The sequence below is a fragment of the Salvia hispanica genome, chromosome 3 (genome assembly GCF_029641045.1).
Source record: "Salvia hispanica isolate PSC_SH4W2 chromosome 3, Shi_PSC_v1, whole genome shotgun sequence".
Classification (NCBI taxonomy): domain Eukaryota; kingdom Viridiplantae; phylum Streptophyta; class Magnoliopsida; order Lamiales; family Lamiaceae; genus Salvia; species Salvia hispanica.
The window spans coordinates 9,216,423-9,238,617 of NC_142694.1; the positions used below are offsets into that span (position 1 = coordinate 9,216,423).

Here is a 22,195-nt window from a genome sequence, read left to right on the forward strand (position 1 = left end):
GATCGGTTCTCGGTTAAACCGAGAACCTTAACCGAGAACCGATGGTCGCCTAGTATTTGGAATCGAAACCGAACCGATAACCGAAATTCTCGGAATGTCGGTTATCGGTTAACCGAGAACCGTTGTGATTCGGTTAGGTTAACCGATGACCGAATTCCCAGCCCTATATTTTAAGGAGGTAATATTCCCTCGATTCATATTATAACAACATTACTTTCATTTAATCAATTCCTTGGAAATATGAATTCTAAAAATAAGATTTCTAATTGATTGTTTTTTCGATCTAATTAAAAAAAGTCATATCGCTTTTTCAGACTTAATGCTAACAAATAAACATGTCCTTGTTAGTTCATACTATATCCCTGAGTCGAAAAAAAATGTATGATAAGTAGGAATTGTTAGCTAGATGCGTAATCCAATTAACCCGCCGCTCAAGTATGGTTGACCCGAATTTTGGTGGATTGGCTTTGTTCTAACGTTTTCTGTTCGGAATCCTTTTTAGATTATCTAACAATAATGGAGTCATTTTTTATGACAAAAATCAATACATTTATTATGTTTGTACTTAATTTTTCTTCATATTTTATTCTTCTTTTACTAATATGATTTGTAAATTAATCATAACATTGACTTTTAGAAGAAAAACTCTACATTCATGGAGAAACGTTAGTAGAATATGAATGAAGCTTATCCAATGAAAAAAAATAGGAGGCAAAAGGCAACGGTGGTAGAGAGTAAAGAAGAAGGATTTCCCCTCATTCTGGTGATCCTTTGTATATTACGTCTTGAATCAATTGTTGAGCTTGAGTTTGAGTATTTTTTTTTTGTGGTGTGAAAGTTGTGAGTCGATCGATCGCACGCAGATGGCCACCACCCTCGGCTGGCCCATCTCAGTGTCTTTGACAGATTGCTAGCAATTAGCAAAGACCGTGCGTTTAATCGATCCATTTCTTCTTCTTCTTCTTCTTAATTACAATTTCTCAATCATCTGGAATTAATGGCGGCTGGGGTGGTATACCTGCGCACTAACCGTTTCGAGGTGAAGCTTCAAGGCATCACCTTCAAGAAGAAGATCTTCGAATCTCTCTGCAAAATCGACTTCCTCTTCCCCGACGGTAAGACATGGGATGAGCCCCCCGTTGTTGGCCTCGATGTCATGTGCCATCCCCGCGACCCCTCCATCATACTCCTCCTCCTCTCCTTCGGCGCTGGCTGCGTCATCCTCCGCTTTGGCGCCGGCGAGTCCCTCCCCGCCCCCATCCACAGGTTCTCTTCCCTCCAACATTCATGCATCATTCTTTTTTTTTTTGTTTCTCTGTATTTGCTCTTTTGGTTAGATTGTTGCTAGTTTTTGCCTTGGAGGATTTTTTTGTTTTGGTTTTTTTTTTTTTTTTTTTTTTTTTTTTTTTTTACGTTTTGACTATCATACTTTAGTTCGCCACAAATGTAGGCCCGAGCGGTTGTTGTTTCAAAAAAAAGTATTGTTCTATTCATTCTATCATATTTAGAACATTCATTAATATAAGTTGAGATAACAAAACATATCAGTATCAATTTGCTGATTTATAAACATAGTAGGAGTATATTTTATGATACCAACTAATAAATCAGTAAACCGATGAATTGTCAAGTTCTCATTTTAATATCATATGCCAACTATTCTTGCCCAACAGGTTCCTGGCCGACAAGCGGATCCGCTTCGTCGGCTTCGGCATTCCCGAGAAAACCGAGCTCTTCCCCTTCCACGAACTAGGCCTGAGCAAGAGGCAAATAGACATCGGCTACATCGCCGCTAGGGTTTACAAGGACCCTAAATACAAGCGCTACGAGCTCGGCGACCTCGCCCGCAAGGTCGTCGGGATCAAGCGGATGATCGGCCTCACCGAGTCCGCCTCCTTCGAGCGCCACGCGCAGATCAAGTGCGCCATCTGCCAGCTCTTCGTCACCAGCCTCATCGCCATGGGCATGCTCCACAAAAAGAGGCTCCAATCTCCTTCCAAAAAGCCCTCCTTCGCCAAAAATCTCAATTCCCTCCAACTCCTCGCCGAGGGATGGTTCAAGCTCCCCGCCAGCAAAAAAATCCAACCGGACGGCGCCGGCGCCGGCGAAGACGTGGCCGACGCCGAGATTCGCGCCCGGATGGAGGATCTCCTCGACGCCAAGCACCGAGACGATCCGTTCTCCGACTACTTCGCCGGCGACGACGAGTCTCCGGCGTATACGTCGGAAGGAGACAACGAGAAAGGCGGAAACTCAGGCGACGACGAGTCGTCGGCGGGAGGCGGGACGAAGAAGCCTATAAAGGGAATACTGAAGTGCCCGTCGACAACGTTGAATCGGAGCGAGTCGTGTAGGTCGCCGGCGGCTACTTTATCGCCGTCGCCGAGTCAGAAACTGAAAAGGGCGAATTCGAAAGGGTGCAACGTAAGGTTTAATTTCCAATAGCCATAGTTGGCTAGTTGATTAATTAATAATACCGATGCATTAGAAAAATTAGGCAACAATATCACCTTCCTTAATTTGCTCTCGTCTATGTAGAGTTGCTGCATTCCTTTTTTATTTCTAATTGTTCCTTTATATTTTCAAACACATTGCCAAAAAAATAAATGTTCTAGTTGTTATGGAACGTGCGCATGGTACGTTGATTTATATAGTTTGTTTTATTTTGGGGAACAGATTAATGTCTTTGGCTAAGAGAGAGGTTTGTAATTTGTAATTTGTATACATTTATAATTTATATTAATCATATAATTATCTTTGGTAGAAGGTCTTTTTTTTTGTTCGAAATTTTCTTTTCTATGTTAATTTTATAAAACATTTGAAGTGTTAATATAGGGGTAAAATAAATAAATAGTTATAAACAATATTGAATAAATGGATTATATGTAGTAGTAGTATTCAGTATTGTACAGTATTACTATTACCGAATTGGCACCAATTTACATTGAGGCATTAAATTAAGGGTGCTTTAAAGGCCCATTTCATTAAACTGAGTAGGTATGTTTTATTAAAGGCCCATTTTCAACTCACTGGGTCCAAATAAGGGTAGCATAAATAGACCAACAAAGAATTGGTTAAAGAAAGTAATATGGAAATGAAGATTCACAAAAGTAAGTCATTAAGAGAGTAATCTTAATGATTTAACACAAGAAACTTATTAAGGTCCCTACCAATTAAATAAAATTGATGCCTCAGTTTTAAAATTTATATTTAAATTGATTTTTTATTTTTAAGGGTTGAATGTTAATTGTTTATGTCTTCTTCCAAAAAATAATAAGTGTGCATTAGTCAAGATATGAAATATAATTATGGGAAAAAAAATAAAAATCATAAAATTGGATATAGAAACTGATTTTGAAAAAAAGGTAAAGACATTACGTGACAAAAATCATTCCCTAATACTTATATACATACAGTTACAATATCACAATCTTAACTAACTCAGTGACAATTATCTTATCTACCTACCTAATAAAAGTGAAATAGTAATCCAACTACATGACTACATTTCATTCGCTTATAACAATTACAAAAACATACCTAATCGATTGATTTTTTTTTTTCAGATCTAACTAAAGTCAACAAAATTGAGGTGCCAAATTATTGCCCTAGGTTAGATTTGAAAAGTTTTATAATTAGAGTACGTTTTAAAAATAGTGATTCATCGGATTATATTTTATTATTAAACTAACAACTAATTATAAAATATTTATTTTAGCAAGATTTTATTAGTATAAAAATCGAAACTAACAAATTGTAAATTCAATTTGTGAAATTACCATATCTAATTATAAATTGATAAATATCATACAATTTATCATATTACAATCAGCATTAACTGATAAATGTTTTTAAAATTATCAATTTATAGTTATAAAATTTGGTAATGAATAGTTGTATTTATAAAATAGTGGGCATTGCAATTTGCAATAAATATAGGGATGTACGAAAATGTGTGATGATTAAATAATGAGGCCAATCTGGAATATAAAAGTACAAAAATAGCATCAGCTACGCTATATTTATAGCTAGTAAAATAAGCTTCTAGAGAAGGGGCAAACACAGTCAATGCCTATCTGTTTCAAAGCAGGGTTTTCATTTTTCGTGACAAATCTGACATTACATTTACTATAATCCCATTCTCTGAGTCACACTTTTCTATTTCGATTAAAAGTCACAATTTCATTTTTACTATAAATGGTAAGTAGGTTTCACATTCCACTACCTCAATTCACTCATATTTTATTATAAAACTAATATAAAAAAATGGATCTCACATTCCATTAACTCTTTCAACCAACTTTTCTTTACATTTCTTTAAATTTTGTGTCCAGTTAAATTGTGACTCCTAAACAAGGGACGGAGGAATTACATTTTATTTTGTTTTTTCAGCAACGGAAAAAATGATTTTCATTTTTCCTGTTGGATAATTACATAATTCCGACAGTTTCACTGTTTTATCCTCTTCACGGATTAGTTGGGAAAAATTCAACATAAAAGTCTGCGCTATTATCAAAATTGCCCGTTTAAGCAGTATGATGAGGTTCAGATTGTCCTACTTTTACGACTTTCGAAGGTTGTATAAACAGCAATGGATAGTGAAATTCAAATTATGTTATTGTAATGATGAAAAAGTTTTTAAGAACAAAATAAAATATTTTTTTACTGGCAAATCAAAAATGATAAAAATGAATTATACATGGAGATGGAGGAATTATTATTTTAAAATGAAGATTGGAAATGTATTATGAATAATACACCCTCCGTCCCAGTTTAGGAGTGTCAATTAGTTATGACACGAGTTCTAAGAAATTTGTGGATTGTGTAATAAATAAAGTGAGATAATGGACTGTGTAATAAATAAAGTGAGTTGGTGGAAAGTGCGATGATTTGACTTTTACATTTTTCTTTTTTTTTGGTTTATTTTTATGCAAATAATGACATTTGGGTGTAATTTTGATGAATAATTAGGCAAAATTTTATGTTCAAATATGGAAGATTCTAAATGTAACTCCTAAACTGGGACGGAGGGAGTAATTTTTATATTGTGAATTTGTGAAGACACAATATAGAAATATGAAAGAATATTTTAATGAAAGTAGCAAGAAAGATACGTATACAAAGTTGATAAATGAAAAATTAAAGGTTTTGATTGTTTGTAAATATAAGTGATGGGCCTACTCTCGGCTGCCAACTCTGTCCCCCGCAAAACAAATTATATACTCCTATCCGATTTTATTTTAATTTTTGGGGATTTATGTTGAAGACATATCGAAATTCATAATTAAATAAGTGATAATATTAATAACAGTAGCCAATCTAATGCTTTTTTCTTGGCTATTAAAATTATTTCTATTTATTTAGATAAAAAATTTCCATTGAATAAAGTGGATTTTATTTTTTTATTAATACTAGTAATATTTTATTAATTTTTTCTTCAATTCTCTTTTATTTATCAATTTTTTTTATTAAAATACTTACAGTTCACTACCAAAAATATTTGTCATGGACGGAATGAGTATTTGAGTTCAATTATAAGGTTACCTAAAGCATGCAAACTAATACGAATAACATACATGGTTATAAGTTTCTAACTTGATAAATTTTTTTATCAAATTACCCCTCACCAAATTTACCTGCAACCCAAATAGCTGACCCAGAACCATATGGTCGACATTGGGTACAACTTTTGTTTATTCTTCTGCGTTGTTTCATAACAAATTAACACCTCGCTTATGATTTTAATAAAATAAATAACTTCACAAAATAAAATAAAATTAACCCTCTAATTTTTATTAATTATATAAGTACTATAGTTGTTATTAATAAAATTGAAAATAATTAATAGTAATAGGTATAGAATTGAAAATTTCAAATTGATAGTAGTATTTAAGTGTTTTTGAGTTTAATGTTTATTCTAAAATTCTTCCAATCAAATATTCTACCACCTATGTAACACCCCTTACTCGGTTAGTTTTAACCAAATAAGTGGTGTCACATTCTGGTACGATCGATAAAGCCTATTTAACCTGCAAAACTTTTTTTTTTCTACACACACCCAACATACAACATTATTATATAAGTAACTAAACATGTTAAAACAACCTTTTTCTACTATACATGACAAAAGTAATATTAACCGGTTTTGATACTTATTTACAACCCTTTTAGCGAAAGAAGGTTTCAAAACCTTACATCTCTAAACCAACTATATACAATCAAAAGTTAGCCTAAGCATGCCACGTGAGAACTCCAACTATACCAGCAAAAAGGAGGGTAGTGACTCGACACGTGCAGCTGCCAACAAGCGAGTCCACTCGCTACTATACTCTGCAAGAGGGAGAAGAAAGGGGGGTGAGCTTCAACAAGCTCGTAGTGTAATCGCATTCCAGAATAAAACCTCTAAAACTTCAATCTATATTGCTATCTCAATGGAAACACTTTATTACCTGTAATGTCGTACAACACGTAATCGATTTATACCGGCATCAATAAACAAGTTCAAAATAAATATCATCAAATATAAACATTCATGACAGTTTGAATCATTTAAAAGAATCACACACAACGCTTGCGATTAAACCACACCTCTACAACAAGTACTTTCTTTAATCAACATAATTACACGATAAGAAGCATAATTATTTAAAGAATTTAAAGCACCAAATATTAGTTCTAAAACAAATATCACATACAGCCCCCAAGTTTTGCTTTGTGATGGACACGGGTACACGGACACTATAAGTAGCCCGATGAGGGCGTCTATCATGTAGGTCCGTAGCGGACACTGTAATCTCCCATATGGCCCATCGTAAGGCAACTGTCATATATTACCCATATAGGGTACATGTCAACTATCAACATATCATATAGACCATCGCTTCGGTTATCCAGAAGACGAATGATCAAACATGTGTGCAGTACTGCTGTCCTATGGCATGCCAACTATACCCTGTGATTCACTCAAGCAATGGGGCTTAACACAACTATTTCATAACAACTTTCACATTATTCAACACATATAACTATATAAATCACCTTGCATCTCATAAGAATATCAAACCACAATTTTAGTATCTCATCTTTCAATATCACTGTTTCTGTCACTTTACCTTGAAGTATACAATCCACACAAACAAGTAGTAATATTTATCAAAGTTAAAGAAATTAAATTCTAGAACACGCGTACACTACCTGTACACGCCAACAAAACTCTTCTACTTGTTTACTTAACCCTGCATCGGCCCCTTTCCCCTATCACTTGAGCTCGCACTCGGTTCACCTAATTTTCAAACAATCATATATACAATTTATAAATAACACAAGTAAAATCAAATAATCACCTTTACCTATTTCACTTTATATACTATTTCATTCAACTCACATCATTTTAAGTGCATCCCAAATTCATAATCATCTCGCACCAATAGGTTACTCAAATAAGATTAACAAAAATCACTTTCCCTACTATCAGTTACTATTTACGGCAGAGAGCACTAACTTTGAAAAATCATTCCGCTCGACTCATAAGTCCAAAATCAATGAAACCAATTGCAAAAGAAACATATAACAGTCAGGTTTATGAGGATTAATTTTGAGCTTGAAATTCCTTTTCGTTTAGGATATATGAATACTTTTTAAGAACCCGCCAGAAACAGGGCAGTCCTTTTAGAAAATTCATAATAAATCCATATGAACTCGGTTTAGGCTGAATTTTGGTGACAACGTAGAAGACATCTAAGAGTAACTTCTGGTAAAATATGAGCCGAAAATAAATTCTTTTGATCTGTCAAATAAGCCTAGAAACCTACTGTTTAATCAGTGTACTTATTGGCTATCAAAAACATTACTCTAAAAGTTCATTTCCTGATTCTAAAATAAAAGTATAGGTTCAAATGCATCAACACAAAATCAATATCAAGCATCAAAATAACAAAACCCCCAAATTCAAGAACCCTAATTTTGACTCCCTCAACAAGAATCACATCAAATTAACATCACTACTATGCTTAGAAACAAGATTAAGGAGGTTATGGAGAAGTCTAACCTCTAATTTTAACTAATTTGCAAAGCTAAGTAGAAGTGGTTTTCAACTTGAGCTCCAAAATTAAGAGGAAATAGGAGGAATTGAAAGCTTGGATTGGTGGAGGGTACTACATGCTTCACGGAGGGGTGATTGGAACCATCACGGTGGCTGATCGGAGGGAGTAGAGAGCTGTTGAAATTTTACAGTGAAGGAGGGAGCATGCGTCGAGAGAGAAGAGAAGAAGGATGGATTTTTTTTTTGATCTATTTTCTAATTCTAATTTCCATCTTTATCTCATTCTTTTTCTTAATTCTAATTTTTCATATTTCCATTTCCTATATCTCTATAGCATAAAACTAATAAAAGCATATGCAAAAATATAAAACCACTAATTAACTATCTAATCCCTAATTTCTAGACTTATAAGGTTCGGAGTATTACAACTCTCCCCCACTTAGGAAATTTCGTCCCCGAAATTGATACCTGACTCAAAAAGGTAGGGGTACTGCTGTCTCATCGTATCTTCAGGTTCCCATGTGGCTTCTTCTATATTATGACTTCGCCAAAGTACTTTAACAAGTGCTATTCTTTTATTTCTGAGCTCTTTGACCTCTCTTGCTAGAATCTGAACCGGTTCTTCTTCGTAGGTCAAGTCTGGTTGTATTTTAATCGATTCAGCCCGGATAACATGAGAAGGATCTGATCTATATCTCCTCAACATCGAAACATGGAACACATTATGTATCTTTTCTAGATCAGGTGGTAATGCAAGTCGGTATGCTACTGGACCAACACGTTCTAAAATCTCATAGGGCCCAATAAATCTCGGACTCAGCTTTCCTTTCTTTCCAAATCGCAGTACTTTCTTCCAAGGAGATACTTTCAAAAACACTTTGTCACCAACACAGAATTCAATGTCTTTCCTCTTCAAATCTGCATAAGATTTCTGCCTATCAGATGCTTCTTTTAGTCGATTTCGTATCAATCTGACCTTTTCTTCCGTCTCTTGTATAATTTCAGGGCCCACTATCTTGTTCTCGCTCAGCTCTGTCCAACATAACGGTGTTCGACATTTACGGCCATACAATGCTTCGTACGGAGCCATCTGAATACTAGAATGGTAACTGTTGTTATATGCAAATTCCACCAACGGCAAGTATTTTTCCCAACTACCTTCAAAGTTGATGACGCAACATCTCAACATGTCTTCTAAAACCTGTATTACTCGTTCCGATTGACCATCTGTCTGTGGATGAAAAGCTGTACTAAGATGTAGTCGAGAACCCAAAGTTTCTTGAAATTTATTCCAAAATCTCGAAGTGAATCGTGGATCTCTGTCAGATATAATCGAGCTAGGTACTCCATGTAATCTCACAATTTCACTAATATAAAGTTCAGCCAACTTCTCTAATGAATAATCAGTTCTTACCGCAAGAAAATGAGCTGATTTGGTTAACCGATCAACAATCACCCAAACTGAATCTTTCTTCCGAGGTGATAAGGGCAATCCTACGACGAAATCCATCGTGATTTGATCCCATTTCCATTCTGGTACAGTGATTGGCTGCAATAAACCTGACGGAACTTGATGTTCAGCTTTGACTTGTTGACATGTTAAGCACCTTGCCACATATTCTGTAATATCTCTCTTCATACCATGCCACCAATAGAATTCCCTCAAGTCACGATACATTTTATTACCTCCGGGATGCATAGAGTATAAACTGTTGTGCGCTTCTTGGAGTATATCATTCTTCAACTCTTTATCATCTGGCACATACAATCTTCTTTTGAAATATAAGTATCCATCGGGACTTTGATCGAATCCATGTGTCTTCCCTTGAGAGATCTCATCAAACTTAATCTTCACTTTATCATCATTCTTTTGAGAATCTTTAACCCGCTGAATCAGTGTCGATCTCACTCTAAGTTCTGTCACAAGATTTCCATCATCTGATACCTCTAGCCGTGCATTCATCGCTCTCAAAGTTGCAATTGATTTCCTGCTAAGTGCATCTGCCACAACGTTGGCCTTCCCTGGATGATAATCAATCACACAATCATAATCTTTAAGTAACTCTACCCATCTTCTCTGCCTCAAATTGAGTTCTTTTTGTGTAAGTAGATACTTAAGACTCTTGTGATCTGTGTAGATATAACATCTTTCACCGTATAAGTAGTGTCTCCAAATCTTCAAGGCAAACACAACGGCTGCCAATTCTAGATCATGTGTGGGATAATTTCTCTCATGTGTTTTCAATTGCCGGGAAGCATAAGCTACTACCTTACCTTCTTGCATCAATACACAACCTAAACCATTATGCGATGCATCACTAAATACAGTGTACTCCTTTCCCGATTCAGGTTGAATTAGTACAGGCGCCTCTGTCAAAATCGCCTTTAGTTTATCAAAACTTACCTGACATTCATCGCTCCAGTTAAAGGGCACATTCTTCTGAAGTAAAGTAGTTATTGGCTTTGCTATAATAGAAAAACCCTTCACAAATCTGCGATAATAGCCTGCTAAACCAAGAAAACTACGAACCTCTGAAACATTTTTCGGAGACTTCCATTCCACAACAGCTTCAATCTTCTTCGGGTCCACTCGAACTCCCTCTGCTGATATAGTATGACCCAGAAAAGCAACTTCTGTCAGCCAAAATTCACACTTACTAAGCTTTGCATACAATTGCTTATCTCTCAATATTTGCAAGACTGTTCTCAAATGCCTTTCATGATCATCCCTGGTTTTAGAATACACAAGTATATCATCAATAAACACAATTACAAACTGATCAAGGTATGGTTGAAAAACCCGATTCATCAAATCCATAAAAGCAGCTGGGGCATTCGTCAACCCAAAAGGCATAACTTTGAATTCATAATGGCCATAACGAGTCCTGAAAGCTGTTTTAAACACATCATCATCTTTCACCTTCAACTGGTAATAACCTGATCGCAGATCAATCTTCGAAAATATGCTTGCTCCCTTCAGTTGATCAAATAAATCATCAATTCTAGGCAAAGGATATTTATTTTTAACAGTTACCTTGTTCAACTGTCGATAATCGATACATAGTCTCATGGATCCATCTTTCTTTTTCACAAACAACACTGGCGCTCCCCAAGGTGATACACTCGGCCGTACAAACCCTCGATCAAGTAATTCTTGAAGTTGAGCTTTCAATTCTTTCAATTCTGTCGGAGCCATTCTGTAAGGGGCCATCGATATCGGTGTGGTGCCTGGGGTAACTTCAATAGAAAATTCAACTTCACGTTCTGGTGGCAAACCTGGTAACTCTTCAGGAAACACATCAGGATATTCTGACACTATAGGTATATCAGCTAACTTCGGACCCTCTGTTCGTGTATCTAGAATATAGGCTAAATATGCCTCACAACCCTTTCCCACAAGCTTACGAGCTGTAGTAACAGAAATCACATTATCAAGGTAGTCTGATCTCTTACCAACCACTATCACCTCATGATCATCTAGTGTGTACAGTATTATTCTCTTCTTACAACAATCAACTAGAGCACGGTGAACATACAACCAATCCATTCCCAGAATAATGTCAAATTCACGAAACGATAACTCCATCAAGTTGGCTAAAAAGAGACATCCTTGGACATTTAGAGGACAATTTCTATAAACTCGATTCGCTACCACACTCATACCCAGGGGATTTGACACTAAGATATCATATTTAGTCTTTTCTAAGGGCAAACTATGTTCTTCTATAAGTCTATCACAAATATATGAATGAGTAGAACCGGGATCAATCAAAGCAGTAACAGGCACATCAAATAATGTAAAGGTACCAAGTATGACATCAGGAGCATCAGTGTCCTCGCGAATCCTCATAGCATAAGAACGTGAAGGAGCTCTCTGGGCTGGCCTCTGTATGGGCTCAGATGTTGCCCTCTGTCCTCGTGTTGTTCCAAAACCCCTTCCGATTCCCCGGCCTTGTTGCACCCCTGGCGCTGATCTAGTCTCAGAAGCTTCTGGAATATTCTGCCCTCTCGGACAATTTCTATAGTAATGATCCTTGGATCCACATAAGAAACATGTCCCTAGAAGTTTTCGACATTCACCGGGGTGAGGTCTTCCACAATGTTGGCACATCGGTACTTTGTCTGATCCTGATCCTCCAGTACTAGCCATTGAAGTTGCCTGTTGCCTAGGCCTAAACTCTGACATTTGGCTGGGTCTTTGGCCTTGGAATCGACTAGGCGTTGAACCCCTGTTACCTCTAAAGTCTCTGAATCTCTTCCCCGAGAATCGAGAAGCCGAGTGAGATGAGTCTGCAGGTCGTTTCTCCTGATTCATAGAGCCTTCTTCAACTTTCTCAGTAACCTTAAGTTGTTCAAGAGTCCTGGCAGCATGTGATAACTTTGTCAAATCTGATGTCTCCAATCCAACTAGTCCAGCTTGGATAATACTCCTCAGACCTCTTCTAAACTTCCGACACATATCAACATCTGAATAATTTATCTCTGGTGCATATCGTGAGAGACGTCGGAACTCAATCTCGTACTGGTGAACAGACCTCCTACCTTGAACTAATTGTAGAAATTCTTGTCGTCGGTCTTCTAAGTACTGCTCCCCAACATAGCACTCCCGAAATTTATTCAGAAAGAAATCCCACGTCAACATTTCTGGGAGAGTAGCACGAGCCACACTGGCCCACCACCTGTGAGCCTTTTCTTTCAAAAGTGTTGTTGCACCCTGTAACTTTTCATCTGGTGTACAAGTCATGCAGCCAAATATTCGCTCTAACTGTTCCAACCAGTACTCAGCCTTAGTTGGATTATCATCTAGTCTACCTCTGAAGTCCTCAGCGTGATATTCATGCATTTGTTTAACGATTGAAGATTGACTTGGTGGCACATTCCTAGCAATCTGTTGCATTGCAGCCGCCATAGTGCGTAATATATCATCTTGCCCCGCCATAGGAGCAGCAATGTCGGCTAAAGGAACCTCCTCAGACTCAGACTCAGAAGAAACCTGTAAAGAGCTAGAGGCTTCGCCACCTGACATCTCGATCCTATTAAAATGGCAGCAGTGTCAAGTCACAGACATTTCAAACCTATGTGGCATGCTTCTATACATATTAAAACTCAACTAAAGCCCGAGAATCACCTAACCTGGCTCTGATACCAAACTTGTAACACCCCTTACTCGGTTAGTTTTAACCAAATAAGTGGTGTCACATTCTGGTACGATCGATAAAGCCTATTTAACCTGCAAAACTTTTTTTTTTCTACACACACCCAACATACAACATTATTATATAAGTAACTAAACATGTTAAAACAACCTTTTTCTACTATACATGACAAAAGTAATATTAACCGGTTTTGATACTTATTTACAACCCTTTTAGCGAAAGAAGGTTTCAAAACCTTACATCTCTAAACCAACTATATACAATCAAAAGTTAGCCTAAGCATGCCACGTGAGAACTCCAACTATACCAGCAAAAAGGAGGGTAGTGACTCGACACGTGCAGCTGCCAACAAGCGAGTCCACTCGCTACTATACTCTGCAAGAGGGAGAAGAAAGGGGGGTGAGCTTCAACAAGCTCGTAGTGTAATCGCATTCCAGAATAAAACCTCTAAAACTTCAATCTATATTGCTATCTCAATGGAAACACTTTATTACCTGTAATGTCGTACAACACGTAATCGATTTATACCGGCATCAATAAACAAGTTCAAAATAAATATCATCAAATATAAACATTCATGACAGTTTGAATCATTTAAAAGAATCACACACAACGCTTGCGATTAAACCACACCTCTACAACAAGTACTTTCTTTAATCAACATAATTACACGATAAGAAGCATAATTATTTAAAGAATTTAAAGCACCAAATATTAGTTCTAAAACAAATATCACATACAGCCCCCAAGTTTTGCTTTGTGATGGACACGGGTACACGGACACTATAAGTAGCCCGATGAGGGCGTCTATCATGTAGGTCCGTAGCGGACACTGTAATCTCCCATATGGCCCATCGTAAGGCAACTGTCATATATTACCCATATAGGGTACATGTCAACTATCAACATATCATATAGACCATCGCTTCGGTTATCCAGAAGACGAATGATCAAACATGTGTGCAGTACTGCTGTCCTATGGCATGCCAACTATACCCTGTGATTCACTCAAGCAATGGGGCTTAACACAACTATTTCATAACAACTTTCACATTATTCAACACATATAACTATATAAATCACCTTGCATCTCATAAGAATATCAAACCACAATTTTAGTATCTCATCTTTCAATATCACTGTTTCTGTCACTTTACCTTGAAGTATACAATCCACACAAACAAGTAGTAATATTTATCAAAGTTAAAGAAATTAAATTCTAGAACACGCGTACACTACCTGTACACGCCAACAAAACTCTTCTACTTGTTTACTTAACCCTGCATCGGCCCCTTTCCCCTATCACTTGAGCTCGCACTCGGTTCACCTAATTTTCAAACAATCATATATACAATTTATAAATAACACAAGTAAAATCAAATAATCACCTTTACCTATTTCACTTTATATACTATTTCATTCAACTCACATCATTTTAAGTGCATCCCAAATTCATAATCATCTCGCACCAATAGGTTACTCAAATAAGATTAACAAAAATCACTTTCCCTACTATCAGTTACTATTTACGGCAGAGAGCACTAACTTTGAAAAATCATTCCGCTCGACTCATAAGTCCAAAATCAATGAAACCAATTGCAAAAGAAACATATAACAGTCAGGTTTATGAGGATTAATTTTGAGCTTGAAATTCCTTTTCGTTTAGGATATATGAATACTTTTTAAGAACCCGCCAGAAACAGGGCAGTCCTTTTAGAAAATTCATAATAAATCCATATGAACTCGGTTTAGGCTGAATTTTGGTGACAACGTAGAAGACATCTAAGAGTAACTTCTGGTAAAATATGAGCCGAAAATAAATTCTTTTGATCTGTCAAATAAGCCTAGAAACCTACTGTTTAATCAGTGTACTTATTGGCTATCAAAAACATTACTCTAAAAGTTCATTTCCTGATTCTAAAATAAAAGTATAGGTTCAAATGCATCAACACAAAATCAATATCAAGCATCAAAATAACAAAACCCCCAAATTCAAGAACCCTAATTTTGACTCCCTCAACAAGAATCACATCAAATTAACATCACTACTATGCTTAGAAACAAGATTAAGGAGGTTATGGAGAAGTCTAACCTCTAATTTTAACTAATTTGCAAAGCTAAGTAGAAGTGGTTTTCAACTTGAGCTCCAAAATTAAGAGGAAATAGGAGGAATTGAAAGCTTGGATTGGTGGAGGGTACTACATGCTTCACGGAGGGGTGATTGGAACCATCACGGTGGCTGATCGGAGGGAGTAGAGAGCTGTTGAAATTTTACAGTGAAGGAGGGAGCATGCGTCGAGAGAGAAGAGAAGAAGGATGGATTTTTTTTTTTGATCTATTTTCTAATTCTAATTTCCATCTTTATCTCATTCTTTTTCTTAATTCTAATTTTTCATATTTCCATTTCCTATATCTCTATAGCATAAAACTAATAAAAGCATATGCAAAAATATAAAACCACTAATTAACTATCTAATCCCTAATTTCTAGACTTATAAGGTTCGGAGTATTACAACCTATATCTATAATATACTAATATGAGTCTTTTCATAATGCATTGAAGAAATAATATATTTCGTTTGGACTTTTCAAGACTTGCAATGAATTTTATATGTTTGTTTAGAAAATCAAATTCCAAATTATAAGGAATACTTGTTCAAACCATACTTAGAGAATTAATTAGTACAGTAGTAAATTACATTTTCTATTAAACCTTTTTATTATTTTAAATCGCCATAGCATGGACAATATATAATTTATAAATCGTGGGAAGTTTATAGAAGGTTAGGTCTATTTTAGCGACACAGCATTATTATATCAACAGGCAAAAGCCTTCGTGTATTTTAGTCTCTTTTTCTTCTATATATTGTTTCATTAATATTTTTTGTCTAAAAGGGACAAAAATGAGTGTTTCAAAAGTAGAGTTCTGATAAATTTCGAAATAAAAGGATTGTACATTTGTACTGCATTGTATTTATAATGTCCTTTGGTGGTTGATCTAAACTCATGACATTGTATTTCTAGAGCATTATTATCATAAATTCTTAATAACTTTGTATTTTTCCATTTCCCGTACATTCTTCAATAAATCTTCGACTTATGCTATATTAAAAGATTGTTAATATGTTATTGACAAAATAGCTTATGTTATATTAAAAGAATAGTTGATGATCTACACTCCCTTCGTCCCCCCTTATGTGTCCTACTTTTCCGAACGTGTATGACAACCACCATGTCCGTCAGGTAAGAGCTTAGATAGTTACTACTAGTATAATGTTAGAAACTGAAGTAAATTCAGAATTCAATTTTTTTTCCTAAGTATAAAATGCCACAAAATCCATATAACCAAAATTGTGTAAACATGGAACAAAAAGAATAAATTGACAGAGGATGATAATATGTTTGATACGGTCCTACAACCCGAACGTAACAACCTCAACCGGCGGTAGACGAGGGAAGTGCACTGAGTAGGAGTAATGAAGAACAAGAACAGTTAGAACAACCTTCCATTGCAAAGTCGAAGCCTAAAAGGAATGCGCGACCGCCGGAGAGGCTTGGAGATTACGTCTCCAAATAGTTTACTTAATTAGCTAATTGCTTTCTTTTTTATTTTTTAATTTTCCTTTTTCCTTTTTGGACAATGATATTTTATTATTTATTTTTGGCTTGAGTCGGGCATAATTATAAGCTCCGTTTCGGATTTTCTTTGTTAATTCTTTCCCGAGATGAATAGGAATAGGTCGAATCGACCATAGGGTGCTTAGTCTATAAATAGGGCTTTTGTTCATATTCTCAGTTATGAATGGAAATATTATTTGGCCAACTTATCGTTGATTATTTTACAAACCCTAGTTCTCACGCTGCCCGATGGAAAGACTCCGCGCACAGCCTGAAACTGATCTTCCACCGACCTTACGTAGGGCGCCGGAACTGCTCTAGCCGCCGAGCACTATCGCCGGCCACCGTTAAAGGGAAAAGACCTTAACAATGTTACTATTGTGATATGACACGACGTATTTTATATACTCCTATAACACATTTTAACATGCATCAAACATGGTAATGAACCCAAGAGATTGTATTTATATCGCATTTATATCACATTAAGCTTACTGTCACATTTAGTATTTATGGTAGTATTTAGTTTTAGTAATGAACACGAACACTAGTGTGGCCCTTTTGGTTGTACAAATACGTCGCTTTCTTATTCATAACTACTAGTAACAATTAATTATTTGAAGTGCTATCACTTCAAAAGCGATTGGTTATAAAGAGAACGGCTAGTGTATATTTATAGCGCAGTTCCATCTCTTAGGCGTGTCGGCATAGTAATCTCCCATTTAATTAAATATACGGTATTTTTCATCAAACCTATTATAATTTGACTATAAGCACTACACAACATTTAATTGAACCTATCACTCTCCTATTTTTTTGTTAAATGGGTGTATTTTTATCTAATACTACTAAAAATGATGGGAGTCTAAGAGGATGGCGAGTGGGAGAGTTCGAAGAGCTAGCTTTTGATATATGAAGCATTCTTTTAATTACTTCACAATTCCCAATTCTATCTATGTTTCGTGCAAAAGCTCCATACTCGAATGATGGGGTAATATGCTATCATTTTAAAAACGATATGCAGAAAATTGAAGTAGCTAAGTTGACAAAAATATCGAAATAATTTAAAAATTCCAGTGTCAGTGTGTGTGCATATCATAGAGAAAGAAATGGTTAAATAACTAAAATGAATGTCTAAAAACTATCTTTTTCAGTTAGACGAAAAATCTACTATTTTGATATTCAAAATTAACAAACTTTAATAAAGTTTAAAAATATATATGAATAAGCATCTTTCAAGTTTTAAGGTTAAACTTGGAGAATTGTATGTCATTAGTTATAATTTGTTGAAGTTTTTTTTTCCAAAACAAATGCTCAAAACGAAACGCATCTAGTACTATATTGGAACGAAGAGAGTATAAACAATGCTTCCTATAATTGGTGCCATCATAATGCATCCCTACATTAATATGTATAAATACATTATTATTAATGAGATAATTACAGTAGGTTAGAAAACGAGGCTAGAATGTGACAATTACTCAAAATTTCATTTTGATGTTTTCTACGTGCTTGTGGGTCGTTTGATATTAATCATTATGGTGTAAATAAATATTTTATGATCTTTAATAGTAGTACTTATTTGGTTATCATATGTTTTTCATTTTATTTTATCATAATATTCATTATGGTATTTCTATTATTTTCTCCAAAACTCCCCTTATATAAATACAAGTGTATGAAAGTTTTGATCACAAGTACAATCGAAGAAATATACATTATCATTAATCACATCCGATTATTTGAAATAATAAAAAAACAATTTCATTAAGATATGTATTCCATTCTAACTCAATTCTTAAAACTAAAAATTTTAATAACGTAGCTTCATATCTTAAACAACTATACATTGATTTAGCAACACTTGATTACGAACACACTAATTCGAGACATCAGTTTAACTTAAAATTAAAATATGTAAAATTTTGTTTTAACAAATTCATAACGTTTCAACTACTAGGAATTATGTAGACATGACGATTGGCGAAGAGTTACATTATTCTATCTCTTACTTTACTCCCTCTCCACTTTAACTATTTAAGTATTATTTTTTCAAAACGAGTGCAGAAAATGAAATGCCTATATTAATGTGGGACAGAGGAAGTATCAAACTAGCTTATTAGAAGAGAAGACCTATTTAGTCTATACTCTACATCAGTTGTTCTCGTAACCAATGTGGGAGATTGAATCTGTAACATATGACCCTTATTTAGGGCCAACGTCCTCGTTGGTCACGGCGGATATTTTGCCAGGTCATTACTTCATGGGCCACCTCACGGATTCTTTGTCCAACCACCACTCGTGGTTCAACACCCGAATCGGCCCTAAACGTACTCGCTTGTCACGGCGAGTTCGTTGCGCCGATCATGGGTTGTGGATACTCTAAAATCTAAATGGTGAGATAATCAGTAGAGTATTAATATTGGTGAGCGTGGGAATGCGATGAAATAGTGAGAGTGGGCATGGGAGAGAGAGAGAGAGAGAGGCCCACCGGCGGCAGAGAAGGCAGAAATGGGTTTCGGGAATGCCCGCGAAAAAGTCGAGGGGGTCTGAGCTCTCTGCTAAAAAGCTAAAAAAGCCAAACCCTTTCTCATCTGTCCTTGTCTATATGCCATTCTTTTCCAACTTTCTCTCTCCTCCCTTCTAACTATTTATTCCACCATTATTTACCATTCTCTATTTTGTTTTTTAATGTGTCTTTCACGTGCAGCAAAAGGATTTGTTAAATTTAATTTATCTATTTCACTAATCATTACTCCCATTTTTTAAAATAATAAGGAAATCATATTTTTTCAATAATACTTTTGAAACACACTATTTTTTGGTGTGCTGAATAATTATTAAATTATTAATCTTAAAACTATGTTTATGTAAGACTATTACGGAGTACTTTTTTTTCGATTCTTCTATTTGACATTTTCTTCTTCTTTTCTAAAATTAATTTATTTGTAGCAATATTTCTTCGACTGCTAATCCAATTTCAGTCCCTACTAGGCATCCAATCTTTGACATTTTGTTTGTATTTACGTCATTTAATTAGTAAGAGCTGGACATACTTTTGGATAATTTTAACAAAAATAACAACATAAAAATGAATAAAAAATGATAGGGGCTTAGTACCACATATTAAGGCGTGTCTGCTATGATCATAAAAGCGTTGCAAATAATGGATGATGGAGAAACACCGAACCATGTTAGAAATATTGGGATAAAATTTTTAAGTTTTGTATAAGCGGTACTATATAACTATTACAATCGAAAGAAAAATAACAACAATTAGTGGAATGAATACTATAACAAAAATAATACTCCCTCCGTCCCATTTTAGGAGTCCCGGTTTATCATTTTTGGGTGTCTCATTTTAGAGTCCCGGTTGGAATATTCCATAAATGGTATTAGGCTCCACATTCCACTAACCTTTTCCCACTCACATTTTATTACTACTATAAAACTAATATAAAAGAGTAGGATCCACATTCCACTATTTTTTTTCACCAACTTTCCTTTACATTTCTTAAAACCCGTTCCGAATTCAACCGGGATTCTTAAAGTGGGACGGAGGGAGTAACAAACTATAAGTCAAGTAGAATAAAACCCTCTTCGCGCAAGATAAATTACGTCCCGGCTAGTGCTTACGGATTGACGTATTTTTTCCAAGATAATACAACTTCCTCTTAACGTGTAGAAGATAATCAAACCCATCAGACATTGGCAAACTTGATGGAGTTCCACAAAGCCCTCCATTAGTGGGACGTTTCCTTCAAACCCAACCCTTATGGATTGGACAAATCAAAAGCCGAATTTAATCAAGTTTTGAGGGCCCCATGAGTCTAAGGCTGGGTCGGTAGACCACCCTGATCCGGACTAAGTTGCTCGTCAATAGTAGTGGCAAAGTTTTAATAATTGTGAATATAAGGTTATCCACGATAGACCGACGATGCGACATCGCTGTGCCATCGTGTGATGAGTTTGTTAAATGAAATTGCAATGATGGAATATCATGCGTGATGAGTTTTGCAACGACGGAAAACAGCTTTTTGTGAAAGATTTACATTTATGGATTTAACAACTTCCAAATATTTATACTACTGAGTAGTACTTTAATTTCGGTCAATAAGTTTCTACTACTATTATTTACCACATGCATGGTACATTTGTACACACGTTTTTCAACTACTCCACTTATTAAATACTTGGAGACAAAATTTATGATTGCAAATTTCTAATTCAAGGTTTCAGCGCTTCATTCTGTTAAATAGAGACAAATGTAATTTAAGTTTTAACTGAATCAAATATTTCTAGTAAACAAAGATAAATGTCATTTTCACTATGCCGCTCTCATTTAGTGAGACATTTAGATATCTGTCCCATTGCACATATAGACTCATTTATTAACAATTAAATCGAAGTCCCGTTTGTTACATAAAAAATAAATAAAATTCTGGAGCCTCGTGATAGCAAAAAAAGCATATGCTTTCGCTCGAAACTTTTCTATCTTCATTTTGGACCACTTTAAACAACTGAATCATCACTTCTATTTGTGTCTAGTGATGTTGCTGTAAGCATTTATATAGCTACAGATACACTTCAGATGAAATTTCTTGATTTTTTAATTTAAGCATTTCCGAAAATTATTGGTGCATATATATATATATAAGAATTTCATAAAAGATAAAATTTTTATTTCTATAGAAAAATAAATAAAATTGTAAAGAAAAATAAGGGTTATTGGATTTTATACGTACAAAACCAATATAGGAATACTTAGCCGTCAATAATCAATATATATATAAATATTCCTTAAAAAAAAAAAAAAAAATTGTGTGGAAGTGGATCAGTAGAACGTTTCGAAAAAAACAAAAATAGCTTTGAGTGGAAAAGTAATTTAATAAGTGTCATTTGATAACAACATGCATGCTGAAATTTGGTCAAAGACATAATTATGTAAATGGTTAAGGTAAAGTTAATGTGAAATCATGACAACTAACAGAACAAAATGATTCTTAAGCATAATTAGATTTCCATAAAATTTGCTTTAAACGAGACTGCACGTGAGTTTAATTTGCGGCTAATACTTTCATCATTACATATGCCGATCTGTCAACCCTAAATTAATAAATATTTTGATTGTTTCCTTAAAATTTGGCCAATGCTTTATAATTTGTCATCATGAAATTTTGTTTATTTTCGTTTTAGGTAAGCTCCTGCTGAGGAATAATGTCCAAATATGCAGCTGAATTATGTCTTAGTCAAATTTACAAATAAGGATGAATGATTTTTAGAATATAAACTAGCTACCCATAATATTCAAACAATTGAATGTATAAGAACATAGTACTACTAACGAAGTAACCCATTCATTCAGTTATTTAAATATGCA

The 22,195-nt window shown here is 35.1% G+C and overlaps 1 protein-coding gene and 1 long non-coding RNA gene across 2 annotated transcripts; one reads left to right on the top strand and one right to left on the bottom strand.

Annotated features, from left to right (window-relative positions):
- Positions 1-749: 749 nt before the first annotated feature.
- LOC125209103 (uncharacterized) lies at positions 750-2,675 on the top strand. Its single transcript, XM_048108706.2, has 2 exons — positions 750-1,266; positions 1,674-2,675. Exons 1-2 carry the CDS (start codon positions 998-1,000, stop codon positions 2,443-2,445), a joined length of 1,041 nt encoding a protein of 346 aa, XP_047964663.2. The 5' UTR covers positions 750-997; the 3' UTR covers positions 2,446-2,675.
- A 10,660-nt stretch (positions 2,676-13,335) lies between these two features.
- LOC125197823 (uncharacterized) lies at positions 13,336-15,523 on the bottom strand. Its single transcript, XR_016136695.1, has 3 exons — positions 15,290-15,523; positions 14,437-14,524; positions 13,336-13,572 (listed from the first exon to the last, which is right to left on the bottom strand). It is a non-coding gene; the product is annotated as an uncharacterized LOC125197823 (long non-coding RNA).
- Positions 15,524-22,195: the final 6,672 nt, after the last annotated feature.

Excerpts from the sequence above, each read along its gene's own strand:
- LOC125209103 (XM_048108706.2), top strand. The coding sequence starts at position 998 with ATGGCGGCTGGGGTGGTATACCTGCGCACTAACCGTTTCGAGGTGAAG. Across the intron at positions 1,267-1,673 it reads CTCCCCGCCCCCATCCACAG|GTTCCTGGCCGACAAGCGGA; the intron begins GTTCTCTTCCCT and ends CTTGCCCAACAG.